Genomic DNA, 13276 nt, shown 5'->3' with positions numbered 1-13276 from the left:
CTTACTAAAGAGATGTACGTCCAGCAATTCGCAGAATTGCTGCAGACGACACGTGGCGACACGTGGCATTTGGCCCAAAAATAACTCATACTAGAAAAGACTGTGGGAATTCCGAGGTACGAGGAATTCCTCGTGTGCTATTTTTGGAATATGTCTATTTTTGGAATAGGTCTTTTTTTAGATCACTTGTATCATTCATTTTTGTGTATCAAACGTGGTGAAACGTGGATGCGATGAAAAAAAAATGACTTAAAAAAAAAAAAAAAAAAAAAACGCTTTCAAAACACTTAAAAAAAAAACAAATAAACTATTATAAATACCTCCGAAAGATGAAAAGAATAGAAATAGAAGCAAGAAAGAATAATTGGAAAAGAATAAGATGGAATTATAAAATGATGAAATATAGAAAAAGACAACATCTAAATAAGCCTAAAGAAGATGAATATCCAGATAATATCCCCATTATTAATTTCTTGAAATGAATCTATGAAACTAACACTATTATAGATTTCCTGAATATTAATTTATATGAAATATTAATTGAAAATAGAACTAATGATAGAATATGTATAATCACTCCAAATTAATTAGATTGTGCTATTAAATTTACTGCTAACTGGAAGGCACCGGGAGTTGACAAAATACAATGATTTTTGATTAAATATTTAGAACAACCAATGAAATATTTATTAAAATTATTTAATGAATGGTTAAACAATCATAATGAAATACCTCCTCATTTTATTCAATGAAGAACAATATTAATATATAAGAAAGGAGATAAATTAGACCCACAGAATTACAGACAAATAACTTGTTTAAATTGTCTGTTAAAAGTGTATACATCAATATTAAAGATGAAAATAGAAAGCCAGCTGATGCTAAATCCAATTGAAAAACAATTATCATTAAATCAAATTGGATGTAAGAAATACACATATGCATCAAAAGAATGATTATTATACAACACTATAATCCAACAATTATTATTAAAGGCTAAATGGAAGTGGGTAGAAACATACTATGACGTCTCCAAAGCATATGATAGTATTAACCACCAATGGATTAAACAATGCTTAATATATTTTAATATCCCACTAGTAGTAATTAATAGTATATTATATATATTAAATAATACACAAATTAATTTGTATTATAATCAAGAAAGTGTAGGTATAATTAATGTAGAAAGAGGAATAATACAAATGATAGTTTATCTCAACTCTTATTCGTATTATCTATTAATGTAATATCTAAATATTTAGATAAACAAATAAGCAAATTAAATATTAAAATGAATGGAGAAGAAAAACAAGTCCAGTTAAACCACATATTGTATATTGATGATTTAAAGATAATGACTAATAGCCTCGATGAAATGGAAAAAGCCCACAAATTAACTAAAGAAATATTTAATGCGGTATGATTAAAAGATATTAAATATGATAGAGATACAAAAAGATAAAATAAATCTTTGCTTAATCACATCTCATTTCTTTAAAAAATGGTACCCACTCAGAAAGTGAGAAAGTCAAATGAAAAGAAAATAATAACACAATGTGTTTTGAAGATGTTTGTTAGATAAATTTTCAAAAAACAAACAAAGAAAATATAAAAAGGAGAAGTGCATTAATTGGTTTGGTTATCTAATAATAAACTACGATATTGTTGATAAAAGTCAGTTGTAGAAATTCCAAATAATTGTAGTGAACGATATAACCCATTAATTTTAGCCATTTTCTCACAGTCTTTTAATACAGTCTCTTGTTCTTCTCCTTTACTTGAAGCAGATCCAACATTCTCATGAACAACACCAGTCTTGGTATTTTTTAAAGAGACTTTGATAGAAACACAACACTCCCATTGTCCATCAAATTCTTCCATCTAAAATTATAAGAGCTTCAAATAAAGTAAATGACTCTTAAAAGTAAAAATGACATAAAACAAACATAGTCAATATTTGTCATATTAAATACAATTTCATAATTTTCACCATGAAAAGCTTTACTCATAATTGACCTTAACTTATTTTGTTCGTCAACAATGCTTTGTACATTTTCATCAGTCGTTTTAAATTTATCCATTAAATTTTTTACTCTTAACTCTTCACTATTAATTCTTTCTGGATCAATAGTAACTCCTTCTTTTGGACTTTCATTTTTTTTAATCTCTTTTTCACCTTGAGTAAATCTTCCTTCACTCTTGCGTGCTCTTGAAATAATGTCAATGACTTGACTTTGACTAAACTGTGACATTTCACTTTGTGTAAATCGTTTTGGTTTGCTTTCTTCATTCCTTTTCATCAACCATTATTAAGTTTTATTTTTAAACTTTCATTTTTCTTATTCTTTAAAAACATTAATTTAAAAAACTTATCAAATGAGAAGTAAATTAAAACGCTTAGAAGCATTTTCTGTGGACAATAGCTGGTCCAGATTCATCATATTCTTCCTTGGTAATCCACATGTTTTGGAATGTAGAAAGTGAGGCAAGAATTGATCCTCCAATCCAGACTGAGTATTTTCTTTCTGGTGGGGCAATAACCTTAATCTTCATTGTTGGTGGTGCTAATTGAATCATTTCCTTTTCAAGTCTGGTGTTAATACCTGGATACATTGATGTTCCTCCTGAAAGAACAATATTTCCATAAAGATCCTTTCTGATATCGACATCACATTTCATAATTGAATTGTAGGTAGTTTCATGAATACCATTACATTCCATACCAAGGAATGATGGTTGGAAGAGAGCTTCTGGGCATCTGAATCTTTCATTTCCAACAGTAATAACTTGTCCATCTGGAAGTTCATAGCTCTTTTCAAGTTCACTGCTTGATGCAGCTTTTTGCATTTCTTCATTGAAATCTTCAGCAACATAGCAAAGTTTTTCTTTAATATCTCTGACAATTTCTCTTTCAGCAGTAGTGGTGAAAGCATATCCTCTTTCAGTTAAGATTTTCATGAGATAATCAGTAAGATCACGTCCTGCAAGATCAAGTCTAAGAATAGCATGTGGAAGTGAGAATCCTTCATAAATTGGGACGGTGTGTGAAACTCCATCACCTGAATCCATAACAATACCAGTAGTTCTACCTGAGGCATATAATGAAAGAACAGCTTGAATTCCAACATACATAGCTGGGGTGTTGAATGTTTCAAACATAATTTGAGTCATCTTTTCTCTGTTAGCTTTTGGATTCATTGGGGCTTCAGTTAAAAGAACTGGATGTTCTTCTGGTGCAACTCTAAGTTCATTATAGAAAGTATGATGCCAGATCTTTTCCATATCGTCCCAATTGTTAACAATACCGTGTTCAATTGGATATTTAAGTGTAAGAATACCTCTCTTTGATTGAGCTTCATCTCCAACATAAGCATCCTTTTGACCCATACCAGCCATAACTGAAACGTGTCTTGGTCTACCAACAATGGATGGGAATACAGCTCTTGGTGCATCATCACCAGCAAATCCAGCTTTACACATTCCTGATCCATTATCTACAACAAGTGCTTGAACTTCTTCGTCTCCCATATTAATTAAATGTTTAGTTTAGTTTTTGTCAATCTTTAAATACCTGACTCTTGGAGTTTAATTTTTATAAAACTCCAAAGTTCTCACTTTTTTTATTTAGTTCAACTCCTTTTTTAGGATCTTTTAATTGTTTATTCAATAAAATCGTGATTTTTGTCTCATTTTTTTATTTTTTTATTCAAAAATAAGTTTTTACAACTGTTGGAAATTTATTATTCAAAATGAATTTTTAGAATTTTAGTTTTTGAAAGTGAGTATTATTATTATAACAAAATAATATAATATAGTAAATATCAAAAAAAAACCAATATCATTCAATTATTTAATTAGAACCAATCAGAGTACCATTGAATAGTACCATCTGCACCAGTAGAATAAATCCATGGTAAGAATGGATGGAATGCAATGTCAGTTCCTCCTAATTGCCCCTTTTTTTCATGACCACCAAGTTTAACAATTGGAATTAGTATTGGATCAACAGTAACATCACTTGAAGCAGCCCCGTGCATTATTTGAATTTCTGCATCATCACCAATAGTTGCAAATAATGGTAAGATTTTATGAACATCAACAGCTCGTACTGCAGCTGTATGAAGTCTTAAAACTTTAAATGGGTCTAGGCCAGCTTGAAGATCATACCAAATGCATTTCTTATCAAATGAGCAAGCAATAAGATGGTCTCCGCATGGATGGAATACAATATCAGTAATACTTTTAGATGGAACATTTAATCTTTTTTGAGTTACTCCTTTCTGTAAATCAATAATAACAATTTTAGATAAAGTAGCAATAGCAATCATTGGTTTTAATGGATGGAAAACACAACTTTGAATAAATCCTTTTAAATTCTTTGCAGGGTTTTGTGATCGTTTGGTTGGAAGATGATGAATAACACAATAACTATTTGACGAAGTTCCAAATACACATGCTAAATATGATCCTTTATGGTGTAATGATAACTTTTTAACTAAATGTGGATGATGAATAGCTAAAATGATACCTTCTTTTTTTAATTCTTCATTTGGAGTAATAAATGAAGTTTTGTTTTCAAACACTTCAACTTTAACACTTTCCAATTCATAAATAGAATAATCACTATCAACGTCTCTAATATCCAATTTCATTCCATAAACAAACTCTCCTACAGCAATAAATAACACATCATCTTTTCCCCATTGAATATCTCTAATAGCTTCAGGGAAATTAATTTGTTTAACTTCCATTCCAGTAAGAGCTTCCGTAATAAGTATTGAACCATCATCTCCTCCAGAAGCAACATACTCTCCACTTGGGTCAACAACAATACATCTCATAACTTCTTTAACTTTGACAACTCCATTTCTATTTGAAGGGAATGGTCTTAATTCTTCTAATGGTGGAAGAATTAATTCTTTCAATGGGTCTCTATGTTCTGGAACTTTAACAAGTCTTCTTGGTGCAACATAAAGTTGTAAACATCTAGAATAAACATCATTTAAGAGATTAGAGTATTGTGGAATATCCATTAAACGATCATAGTTTGTATTATTTTCATTCTTATATTCTGGAGCAGGATGGTATGATGCTGAATTACCTGGTAATTTAACTGGTGGAAGAGGAAGGTGATATTTTTTTTTATGAACACCAGCACCCCAAATATCTTTTACACGTGCCTTTTTTGTAACGTTTTGTGGAAGGGTAATGAATTGTTTACGTAATTTAGCAGCCAATTTCTTAATACGGATATGTTCTTTTTGTGATGGAATAAATCTTTGTTTAGGTGGAGTATAATCATTTAATGGAATCATCCAATCATCATATGCATATGAAACTGCTGGGAAATCTTTTTCTAATTGAGCGTCACTTTTATTAGAAATAATTGCATTAACTAATCTAATATCATCAGCATTTAATACTGTAGCATTTCCATATTCATCATAAACTGTTTTATAATAATTAGGATCATCTGTCATAGCAAGGAATTGGTCAATAGAATCTAACCTTCCTTTTGTTGGTTTAGGCAAAGGTTTTCCTGAATGGTCATATCCTTGATGTTCTAACTCATTATACCACTCCAATGGAATATTTCCTAAGGTGTCAATTGACTCTTCATCTGAAGTGTTTACATCATCATTCTCATTATCATAAATATCACGAACAGACATCTTCTTTTTATTTTATTTTAGGGTTTTTATTTTATAGTTTTTCAATATTTTAATCAAATAACACAAAATATAATTAATTGTTCATTCAATATGTTTTGTTATATATGAAGTAAAAAACTCTTCTCTCCAGTTTTTGTGTTCTAAGTCATTTAAATATGGGAGAACTTTTTTCATTAATGGATCTTTAATAACAATTTCTTTACATTCCTCTTCATAAATAACTTGCTTTAGTATAGGAAATAGGCAAGCCAGCATTGCTTTGTAAGTTTTGTATTTCTTTCCATCAATTATAATGACAATATTTCCTTCATTTTCATTTAGTCTATGTAATTCTTGCCATTGACTAAAAGGAACGCAATACATTTTTACTAATTCTTCACCTCCTATTTTTCTAATATCATCAATTATTTTTTCTTTCTCATTTTTGTCAGGTATATTATTAGCTAATTCAGTTAATAAGATATTAATTTGTTGTTCAAGAACTACATTATTTCCAAAGCAAGTTGTTCCAGAGATCATCATAGAGATTAATGGTATTACAACACTTTTCTTTAAATGAACCTTTGTAACTAATATTTTTTTATTAATTAAATCTTTAAAGAATGGTAACATTTTAACTAAAAACAATTCATAATAAATATTTCCATCTATACACATAATTGTGAAAACATCAGCATCATATATAAGACTCATTAAAAAGTATATAGATTGTGAGAATTTAGGAACCTCTTCACTTGAAAAGATTGAATCTCCAATTATCAGGTCGTCTGTTAATGAGATTAAATCTCTATTTTTATATGTGACATCAATAGCTGTCCTCATGTCAAATATCATTTCAGTAAATAAATCTATTAATACATGTTTTTTTCCTTGACATAATACATATATATATCTATCACTATATATAACTTTCCTAATTATTTCATTAGAAATTTTATCTACAACACTGAATTGTTTATGTATCCATTCAATTCCATTAAAAATTGATACTGCATCTTTTAATTTTCTTAAGCCAAGAATTTTTCTTTCATTAACTCCTTCCACAATAACTTCTTCATCAATGTCTAAGACTGCAACATATCCATTAACATTAATTAAAATATCAGATGATGTTTTAATAGAGCTATTTATTAATTTTACAAATGGAGCAAAATTTGTGAGTTTTGCTTGGTATAAAATTTTATTATTTGGGTTATCTGGTTGTTGTGATAATAAAATAAGTGTATCATTAAATATACAATAGTTCCATTCATTCATTAATATATCTATTGGTTCAATAACGCTAAGATTATTTTGTAAATCCCAACGAACAATAATTGTTTTATTTACTCTATTTATAATATATAACTTATTATCTGAAAATTGTGTTTTTTCAATAACAAAATTTTCCCAATCATATTCATTTGGTAATTTTTTTTGAACAACTGATATAAATTTTTTATTTTTAAAGAGTCCGTATGATATTGTTTCTTTATTAATCCAAAAGCCATACACTTCCCCATCTTTTTTAAATAACTGATAATTGCAGTCAACTCCATTATAATCTTCAATATCATCACTCAATGAATAACTTATTGGTCTTTTTTGAAGAAGTTTTAAAATACATGAGTTTATATCACATAATTGACTTGCAATAATTCCATCTTTATTTTTACTTTCAGTATCAACTCCTTTTGAAATGATATATTTCACTGCTTCTTCATTTTTTTTATTTACAGCATAATGTAATAAAGTATCTGAACCATTAAAACTATTTATTTTTGAAGGATCTAATTCAATAACCGTTTTAAATAAATTAAAATTTGTTGAGATTGAAGAAAACAATGTTTCATTAAATGAAGATCCTAATTCAATAGCTTTTTTAATAACCTCAGAGTTAGTAGTATCTATAATTGTAATTACAGTCCCTCTCAAATCGCTGATTTGGCAACTGTTCATAAACTCTGTTAATAATTGAGTAGTTCCAAATGTAAGAATACTCTCTACTACTAGTTTTATACTTGGAGAACTCAAATCCATAATCTCAGGTAATGAACAGATATAAGAAAATAATGAATTTTGATTAGCAATAACACAATTCTTTAATATTTTATCGAAAGGAAGAATAAATGGTGATTTTGTTTTTTTAGTATTTAAGTAAATTTGATATAATTCATCAAATAATTCAATATCTCCAATTAATCCTATAATTTCAAGTGCTTTAGAGAGTGATATTTTGTTTGACTCTTTTTTTATAATATCAAATAAGATTATTTTTTTATTCAATGTGATTTCTCCAAGTAATAGATCGTAGACAAGATTGTATAATAACAGTGTGTTACTTTTGTTATCACCTAAGACAAATTGATATCCATCTATATCACCTACTTGACATGCAGCAATTAAACAATTTTCTTTTTTAAAACAAAATTTAGGTTTACCTGTTTTTCTTAAAAGTTCTTTAAGAAAATTTGTGTTATGAGAATAAATAATTGCTGCAAAATCTGTTTCAAAGTCATTTGGTAAAAATTGAAATAAACGTACTGGAAGTTGTGCTAAATCAGAGTTTTCTAACATTTGAATATATATTGGAGTAGTAGGACCATAATTATAACGATAAGGAAAAATTCCATCATTAATATCAAGTATACTTGGTAATAAGTTATCATATTTTAATGTGAATTCAGTACCAATAAATTCAAGTTGTTTTTGACTTTTACCATTAACATAAACTTCAATTGATTTCATATCTAATTTTATTCCTAGTGCTGAATTTTGATGAACTGGTTGTATTATTTCTTCTGTGAATGAAGATAAAATAATTCCATTACTCTTTATAGTTATTGTTTCATTAGTTTTTTCTCTACAAATTTGTAAACCAAATAAACACCCTTTAAGAGGGACAAATTCTATCACTGTTGGTGATTTAATAGACAATTTTTTTGTACAAAAAGTTTTGCCTTCTTCAAAATAGAAATGGTTATTAACTCGAGGTGCAAGAAATAATGCGCAATATTGAAATGGACGTTTGTCTGCATCAATTTTTACTTCAGAAGAAAAGTTAATAAGATTAATATGACCATTATGAAATAATATCTTCCTTAATTTACTGTCTTCTACACATTGATTTACTGAATATACTTCTTTTATACCAAAAATTGCTCCTGCAACTTGACATTCAACAGTATCTGCTTTAAGTAAGTCTTTTTTTCTCATTTTACGTATTACATTTTGATTATTTTGGAAAATATAGTCTTTCACTGTCATGTCTTTTTCTTTCAATGTCATCTCTTTTTATTTAAGATATATCTTTAATTTATGAGATGACTTAAATTCAGGTTGTACTAAAAACTTAAAAAATATTGCTTTTTCTATATTGATAAAACAATGAAATTTAAACAACGAATAAAGTGAAGTTTAACAAAGTGAATTTTTTATAAATCCCTAATTTTTTGGGTTTTTCCCTAATAATTAGAGATTAGAACTAATAATTAATTTATTAGTTAAAAAACTATTAAAAATTTTATTATCGAATAAGTTAATAAATAATGACAAACTGAAAAGAAAAAAATTAAAAATTAAAAAAAAAAATAAAGAAATAATAGACAAAATGGAAGATGTATCGAAATTTGAATATGATGATTTGTCTTTCTTTGGAAAAGATCTAAAATACACTTTAGATATTCAATTATACAATACAAAAGGAAATGGAGACCAAACAATACCTTATAATGATGAAATGGATTTAATAGCTCAAGTTGACCAACTAACAAATATCGAAGAACAACCTATTAATTGGGAAATACTTATTCATCAAAAAGAAATGATTGATGGTGCTTTAAGAATTATTGAAGATAAATTATTCAATACCTCTTCTTCTAATTCTCACTTTAATAAATTTTTATGGGATTTATTATACTCTCATCCATCATTCATAAAGTTTAAAGAAACGTTGGCAGGCATTATTGGACCAGTTGCTTTTGAATATACAATAGAGTTATGGAAAACTCTTATCTACCTTGAACGTCTGTAATTGTATTATTTATGTTATATATCCCATTTTAATTGAATAAAAAGAACTAAAAAAAGTATTAGCCAATATGAATATAGGTGCACCACTTAAAATTTTTCATGAAAGTAAAGGTACAATAGTCACTATTGAAGTAAAAACAGGAGAAACATACCGTGGTAGAATGGTTGAAACAGAAGATAATATGAATTGCCAATTAAGAGTTTGTTTATATTTTTCATTCATTAACACAAGTAGAATAATTTATTTAGGATGTGACTATTACTGCAAAAGATGGAAGCCAATCTAGAACTGAGTATATTTTTATTAGAGGTAATCAAGTTCGGTTTGTTGTTCTTCCAGAAATGTTTAAAAATTCTCCTTGTTTAAAGTCAAGTGAATTGAAAAAACATGTTCAAGTTAAAAAACCAAAGAAAAATAATAAAAAACCTACTCTTGTTCAATCTTCAAAATAACAATAAAAACCTATTTGAATTGATTTTTTATTTACCTTTTAAAATAGTATTTTGTTTAAACAGTTAGCAAATAAAATTTATAACATTTTAGAGAATTTTAAGTAATTCTCTTTTTTGTTTATCTGTTAATGTTGTTGGATAATTTACGTTTAAATGTAAAACCATATTCCCACGTCTATTTAATACTAACATTCCTTTATCTTCAAGAGTAATATCTTTTCCTTTAAGATATTGTTCATTCAATACTAATGAAATGTTTTCATTATCAATATTTTCTATCTCTAATTTAATAACAGTCAAATATTCTTCTAAAGAAATATCAACTGAACAATGTAAATCATTCCCCTTTAAATTAAAGAGTTCATGTTGTTTAGCTTGAACAATAAATACTAAATCACCATCTCTATAACCGTATTTTTTATTACCTCTATTTTCAAATACTATCCTAGTGCCAACTTTTGACCCTGCAGGAATTTTTACTTGAACGTTGTCTATTTCATAATTTTCGTCCCCAAATTCAGACACTATCCGTTTAAACCTAACCTCTTTTTTTGTTCCAAAAAAGATCTCCTCAAGTGTTAAGTTTAAATCAAATGTTAAATCTTGAAGCTTTTTTCTTTGAAAATTTTGTCCTCTTTCAAACATTCCAAAACCACTAAACATTTCTTCAAAAAACCTAAATGGGTCTGTCCCATATTCGCTTGTTCTAAACACAAACTGTTCTCGATTGAAAAATTCAGAGCCTGAAGTATTAGAACCTCTTGTAAATGCTTCTTTACCATATCGGTCATACAACACCCGTTTATCTTTATCTGATAGTATCTGGTAAGCTTCAGTGATTTCTTTAAATTTTTCTTCTGCTTGTTTATCTCCTGGGTTCTTGTCAGGATGATATTTTAAAGCTTTCTTTCTATATGCCTTCTTTAATTCTTCATCTGAAACAGTTTTAGAAACACCAAGAATGGCATAATAATCATCTGACATAACAGGTTATCAATTCTTAGTTTTAGTGATTTATTTTTTTATAAAAATGATAAATTTTTGAAACCTTTTAAAGGTTTAACTACTAACAAACACAACTTATAAAAATAATACCAAAGAAGAAAGCCATAAAGTGTTGTGGTGGAAGAAACAACACATGACCAAAGAACTTATCATTGTCCCATAAAGAAATGACATTTGAATAACCACCAATTTCTTTTATTAAAAATATAAAAAAATAGCAAGCCAATAAGAAGTGAACTGTTTTCATCTTTTTTTCTAACCAACAAAAAGCTTCATGAAGAATCTTTAAATTATACTGAGAGATTGAAAGTCAAAAACAATCACGAAAGAACTTGAAAAGTACATAAATAATCTTAAAACTCAGAAGAATGAAATAAATTACAAAAAATAAAAGTGAAGAATTGAAAAATAAAAAATAAAAAAGAAACTAAAAATTTATAATTTTATTAAGAATATGAAATTTACCTTATTTTTGTTTTTAATTGCAGCTTCTTTTGCACTTTATGAAGAAGATTTTCTAGACAATTTTGAAGATGACTTAGATGATTATGAAGATTTCTTTGATGATGACGAAGAAGATTTTCTAGATGAAATGGACGATGAAGATGATTTTGATGACTTTGAAGAAGCAGAATTAGACGATGTCAACAACGATGAAAATGATGAGTATGAATTAGAACAAGATGCTGGTGGAGCTGACCCAAATGCCGCACAAGGAGGCGCTGATCAAAATGCTGCACAAGGAGGAGCTGATCAAAGTGCTGCACAAGGAGGAGCTGCTGGTTCATGGTCACAAGAAGCTGAGAACCAAGGTGGACAATCACCTAATGCCATTATAGTTTCTGCCCAACGTTTAATCGCTGAAATGCAAGCTACTAGATAAACAAAGTATTGGTTCACAACAGAAATAAAACAATACCACTGATTTAATTATTTTTCAATCTTATTTTTTTTTTATTAAAGTTTAATCATTATTTACTTATTAAATCATTAACGCACAATCAATTATTTCTTTTTGTCATTATTTGTTTCTTTAGACTTTTTAAATTCTTTCTTCACATTAGGTTTCTTAGCTTCTTTCTTTGAGTCTTTATTATTTTCTTTCTTTTGTATAGGTTTCTTTTCTTCAGAATGTCTCTTATCCTCATGGATAGGTTTCATATTTTGTTCTGTTTCATGAATGAATTCTTCCATAGTTTTTGTGTTATCATTATCAATAAAAGGGACCTTTTTCATGTTTAATTTTAATGAGTCATACTTATGTTCAAAGTTTTTCCAATCCTCTGTCATCTTCCACTTCTTATCATTTTCAAGTGCATATTTCATATTTTACTATACTTTCACAGTAAAAATAATAATAATAATAATACTATTATTGATTAACAATAAATAGAGAAAGAAGATAAACCCTAAAATGAAGAACTAAATAAAATTGACCTAAATAGTTGTTTCGTTGTCTGAATGAAGGAATACTATATCACAGCCAGATGTACTGATAAAGCTCACAACCCAAATGAAATCTTCAGATCAAGAGTTTTTGCACCAAATTATGTAGTTGCTAAATCTAAATTCTGGATGATGTTAAAGAAACAACACAAAGTCAAGAAGATTAATGCAGAACTTCTTCAATGTCAACCAATTTTTGAAAAGAACCCAACTGTTGTTAAGAATTATCAAATCTTCTTAAGATATGTTTCTGCTGGTGGAATTCATAATATTACTAAACAATATAGAGATGTTACTAGAGTTGGTGCTGTTAGACAAATGTACAACGACCTTGCATCACAATACAGAACAAGACAAGATAAAATTCAATTAATTAGTATTACTACTGTTGGAGACAAAGCTGTTAAGAATCCAGTCCTTCATCAATTTGTTGGACACCATGTTAAATTCCCAATGGTACATTGTAAACCAGTTATTGCATCAAAGAGATTTAATCTCCCAATTAAAGCTGGTAAATTGACTACAAAGCTTTGCTAATGAAATTTAATTTGGGCATTTGTTATGTGTTGGTTTGTTTTATTTATTTTATGTTTATTCTTTTCATAAAGAAAAAGAAAAACGTTTTTCTTTTTTGTTATATAATAAATCTTGAAGTGATAAGTAATTAAAATCTAATTTCTTTTCTT

The 13276-nt window shown here is 27.9% G+C and overlaps 10 protein-coding genes across 10 annotated transcripts, besides 1 other annotated feature; 4 read left to right on the top strand and 6 right to left on the bottom strand.

The window, feature by feature from the left end:
• The first annotated feature begins 288 nt into the window (after window positions 1–288).
• Window positions 289–1432: a repeat region.
• A 197-nt stretch (window positions 1433–1629) lies between these two features.
• EHI_163760 (uncharacterized protein) lies at window positions 1630–2255 on the bottom strand (the record flags this gene model as incomplete). The annotated part of the gene is made up of 2 exons (XM_648644.2): window positions 1630–1884; window positions 1950–2255. The coding sequence occupies 2 exons, from the start codon at window positions 2253–2255 to the stop codon at window positions 1630–1632; spliced, it is 561 nt and encodes a 186-aa protein (XP_653736.2).
• Window positions 2256–2400: 145 nt separating this feature from the next.
• On the bottom strand, window positions 2401–3531 carry EHI_163750 (actin, putative; the record flags this gene model as incomplete). Its single annotated transcript, XM_001913751.1, has 1 exon — window positions 2401–3531. The coding sequence occupies one exon, from the start codon at window positions 3529–3531 to the stop codon at window positions 2401–2403; it is 1131 nt and encodes a 376-aa protein (XP_001913786.1).
• A 326-nt stretch (window positions 3532–3857) lies between these two features.
• Window positions 3858–5675, bottom strand: EHI_163740 (WD repeat protein; the record flags this gene model as incomplete). Its single annotated transcript, XM_648642.1, has 1 exon — window positions 3858–5675. The coding sequence occupies one exon, from the start codon at window positions 5673–5675 to the stop codon at window positions 3858–3860; it is 1818 nt and encodes a 605-aa protein (XP_653734.1).
• Window positions 5676–5756: 81 nt separating this feature from the next.
• Window positions 5757–8921, bottom strand: EHI_163730 (uncharacterized protein; the record flags this gene model as incomplete). Its single annotated transcript, XM_648641.2, has 1 exon — window positions 5757–8921. One exon carries the CDS (start codon window positions 8919–8921, stop codon window positions 5757–5759), a length of 3165 nt encoding a protein of 1054 aa, XP_653733.2.
• A 343-nt stretch (window positions 8922–9264) lies between these two features.
• On the top strand, window positions 9265–9687 carry EHI_163720 (uncharacterized protein; the record flags this gene model as incomplete). Its single annotated transcript, XM_648640.1, has 1 exon — window positions 9265–9687. The coding sequence occupies one exon, from the start codon at window positions 9265–9267 to the stop codon at window positions 9685–9687; it is 423 nt and encodes a 140-aa protein (XP_653732.1).
• A 67-nt stretch (window positions 9688–9754) lies between these two features.
• On the top strand, window positions 9755–10139 carry EHI_163710 (small nuclear ribonucleoprotein, putative; the record flags this gene model as incomplete). The annotated part of the gene is made up of 2 exons (XM_648639.1): window positions 9755–9886; window positions 9936–10139. The coding sequence occupies 2 exons, from the start codon at window positions 9755–9757 to the stop codon at window positions 10137–10139; spliced, it is 336 nt and encodes a 111-aa protein (XP_653731.1).
• Window positions 10140–10226: 87 nt separating this feature from the next.
• On the bottom strand, window positions 10227–11123 carry EHI_163700 (DnaJ family protein; the record flags this gene model as incomplete). The annotated part of the gene is made up of 1 exon (XM_648638.1): window positions 10227–11123. One exon carries the CDS (start codon window positions 11121–11123, stop codon window positions 10227–10229), a length of 897 nt encoding a protein of 298 aa, XP_653730.1.
• Window positions 11124–11238: 115 nt separating this feature from the next.
• On the top strand, window positions 11239–12436 carry EHI_163690 (uncharacterized protein). The gene has a single exon (XM_648637.2). The coding sequence runs from the start codon at window positions 11599–11601 to the stop codon at window positions 12025–12027; it is 429 nt and encodes a 142-aa protein (XP_653729.1). The 5' UTR covers window positions 11239–11598; the 3' UTR covers window positions 12028–12436.
• Window positions 12150–12470, bottom strand: EHI_163680 (uncharacterized protein; the record flags this gene model as incomplete). Its single annotated transcript, XM_648636.1, has 1 exon — window positions 12150–12470. One exon carries the CDS (start codon window positions 12468–12470, stop codon window positions 12150–12152), a length of 321 nt encoding a protein of 106 aa, XP_653728.1.
• Window positions 12471–12605: 135 nt separating this feature from the next.
• On the top strand, window positions 12606–13155 carry EHI_163670 (60S ribosomal protein L18a, putative; the record flags this gene model as incomplete). The annotated part of the gene is made up of 1 exon (XM_648635.2): window positions 12606–13155. The coding sequence occupies one exon, from the start codon at window positions 12606–12608 to the stop codon at window positions 13125–13127; it is 522 nt and encodes a 173-aa protein (XP_653727.1). The 3' UTR covers window positions 13128–13155.
• Window positions 13156–13276: the final 121 nt, after the last annotated feature.

The sequence above is a fragment of the Entamoeba histolytica genome, genomic scaffold (assembly GCF_000208925.1).
Source record: "Entamoeba histolytica HM-1:IMSS scf_1104750518765 genomic scaffold, whole genome shotgun sequence".
In the NCBI taxonomy this organism is placed as follows: Eukaryota; Evosea; order Mastigamoebida; family Endamoebidae; genus Entamoeba; species Entamoeba histolytica.
The sequence above is the reverse complement of the archived record's forward strand: the minus strand, read 5'-3'. Positions and strand labels throughout refer to the sequence as shown.

Coding starts and splice junctions, on each gene's coding strand:
- EHI_163690 (XM_648637.2), top strand. CDS start 11,599: ATGAAATTTACCTTATTTTTGTTTTTAATTGCAGCTTCTTTTGCACTT.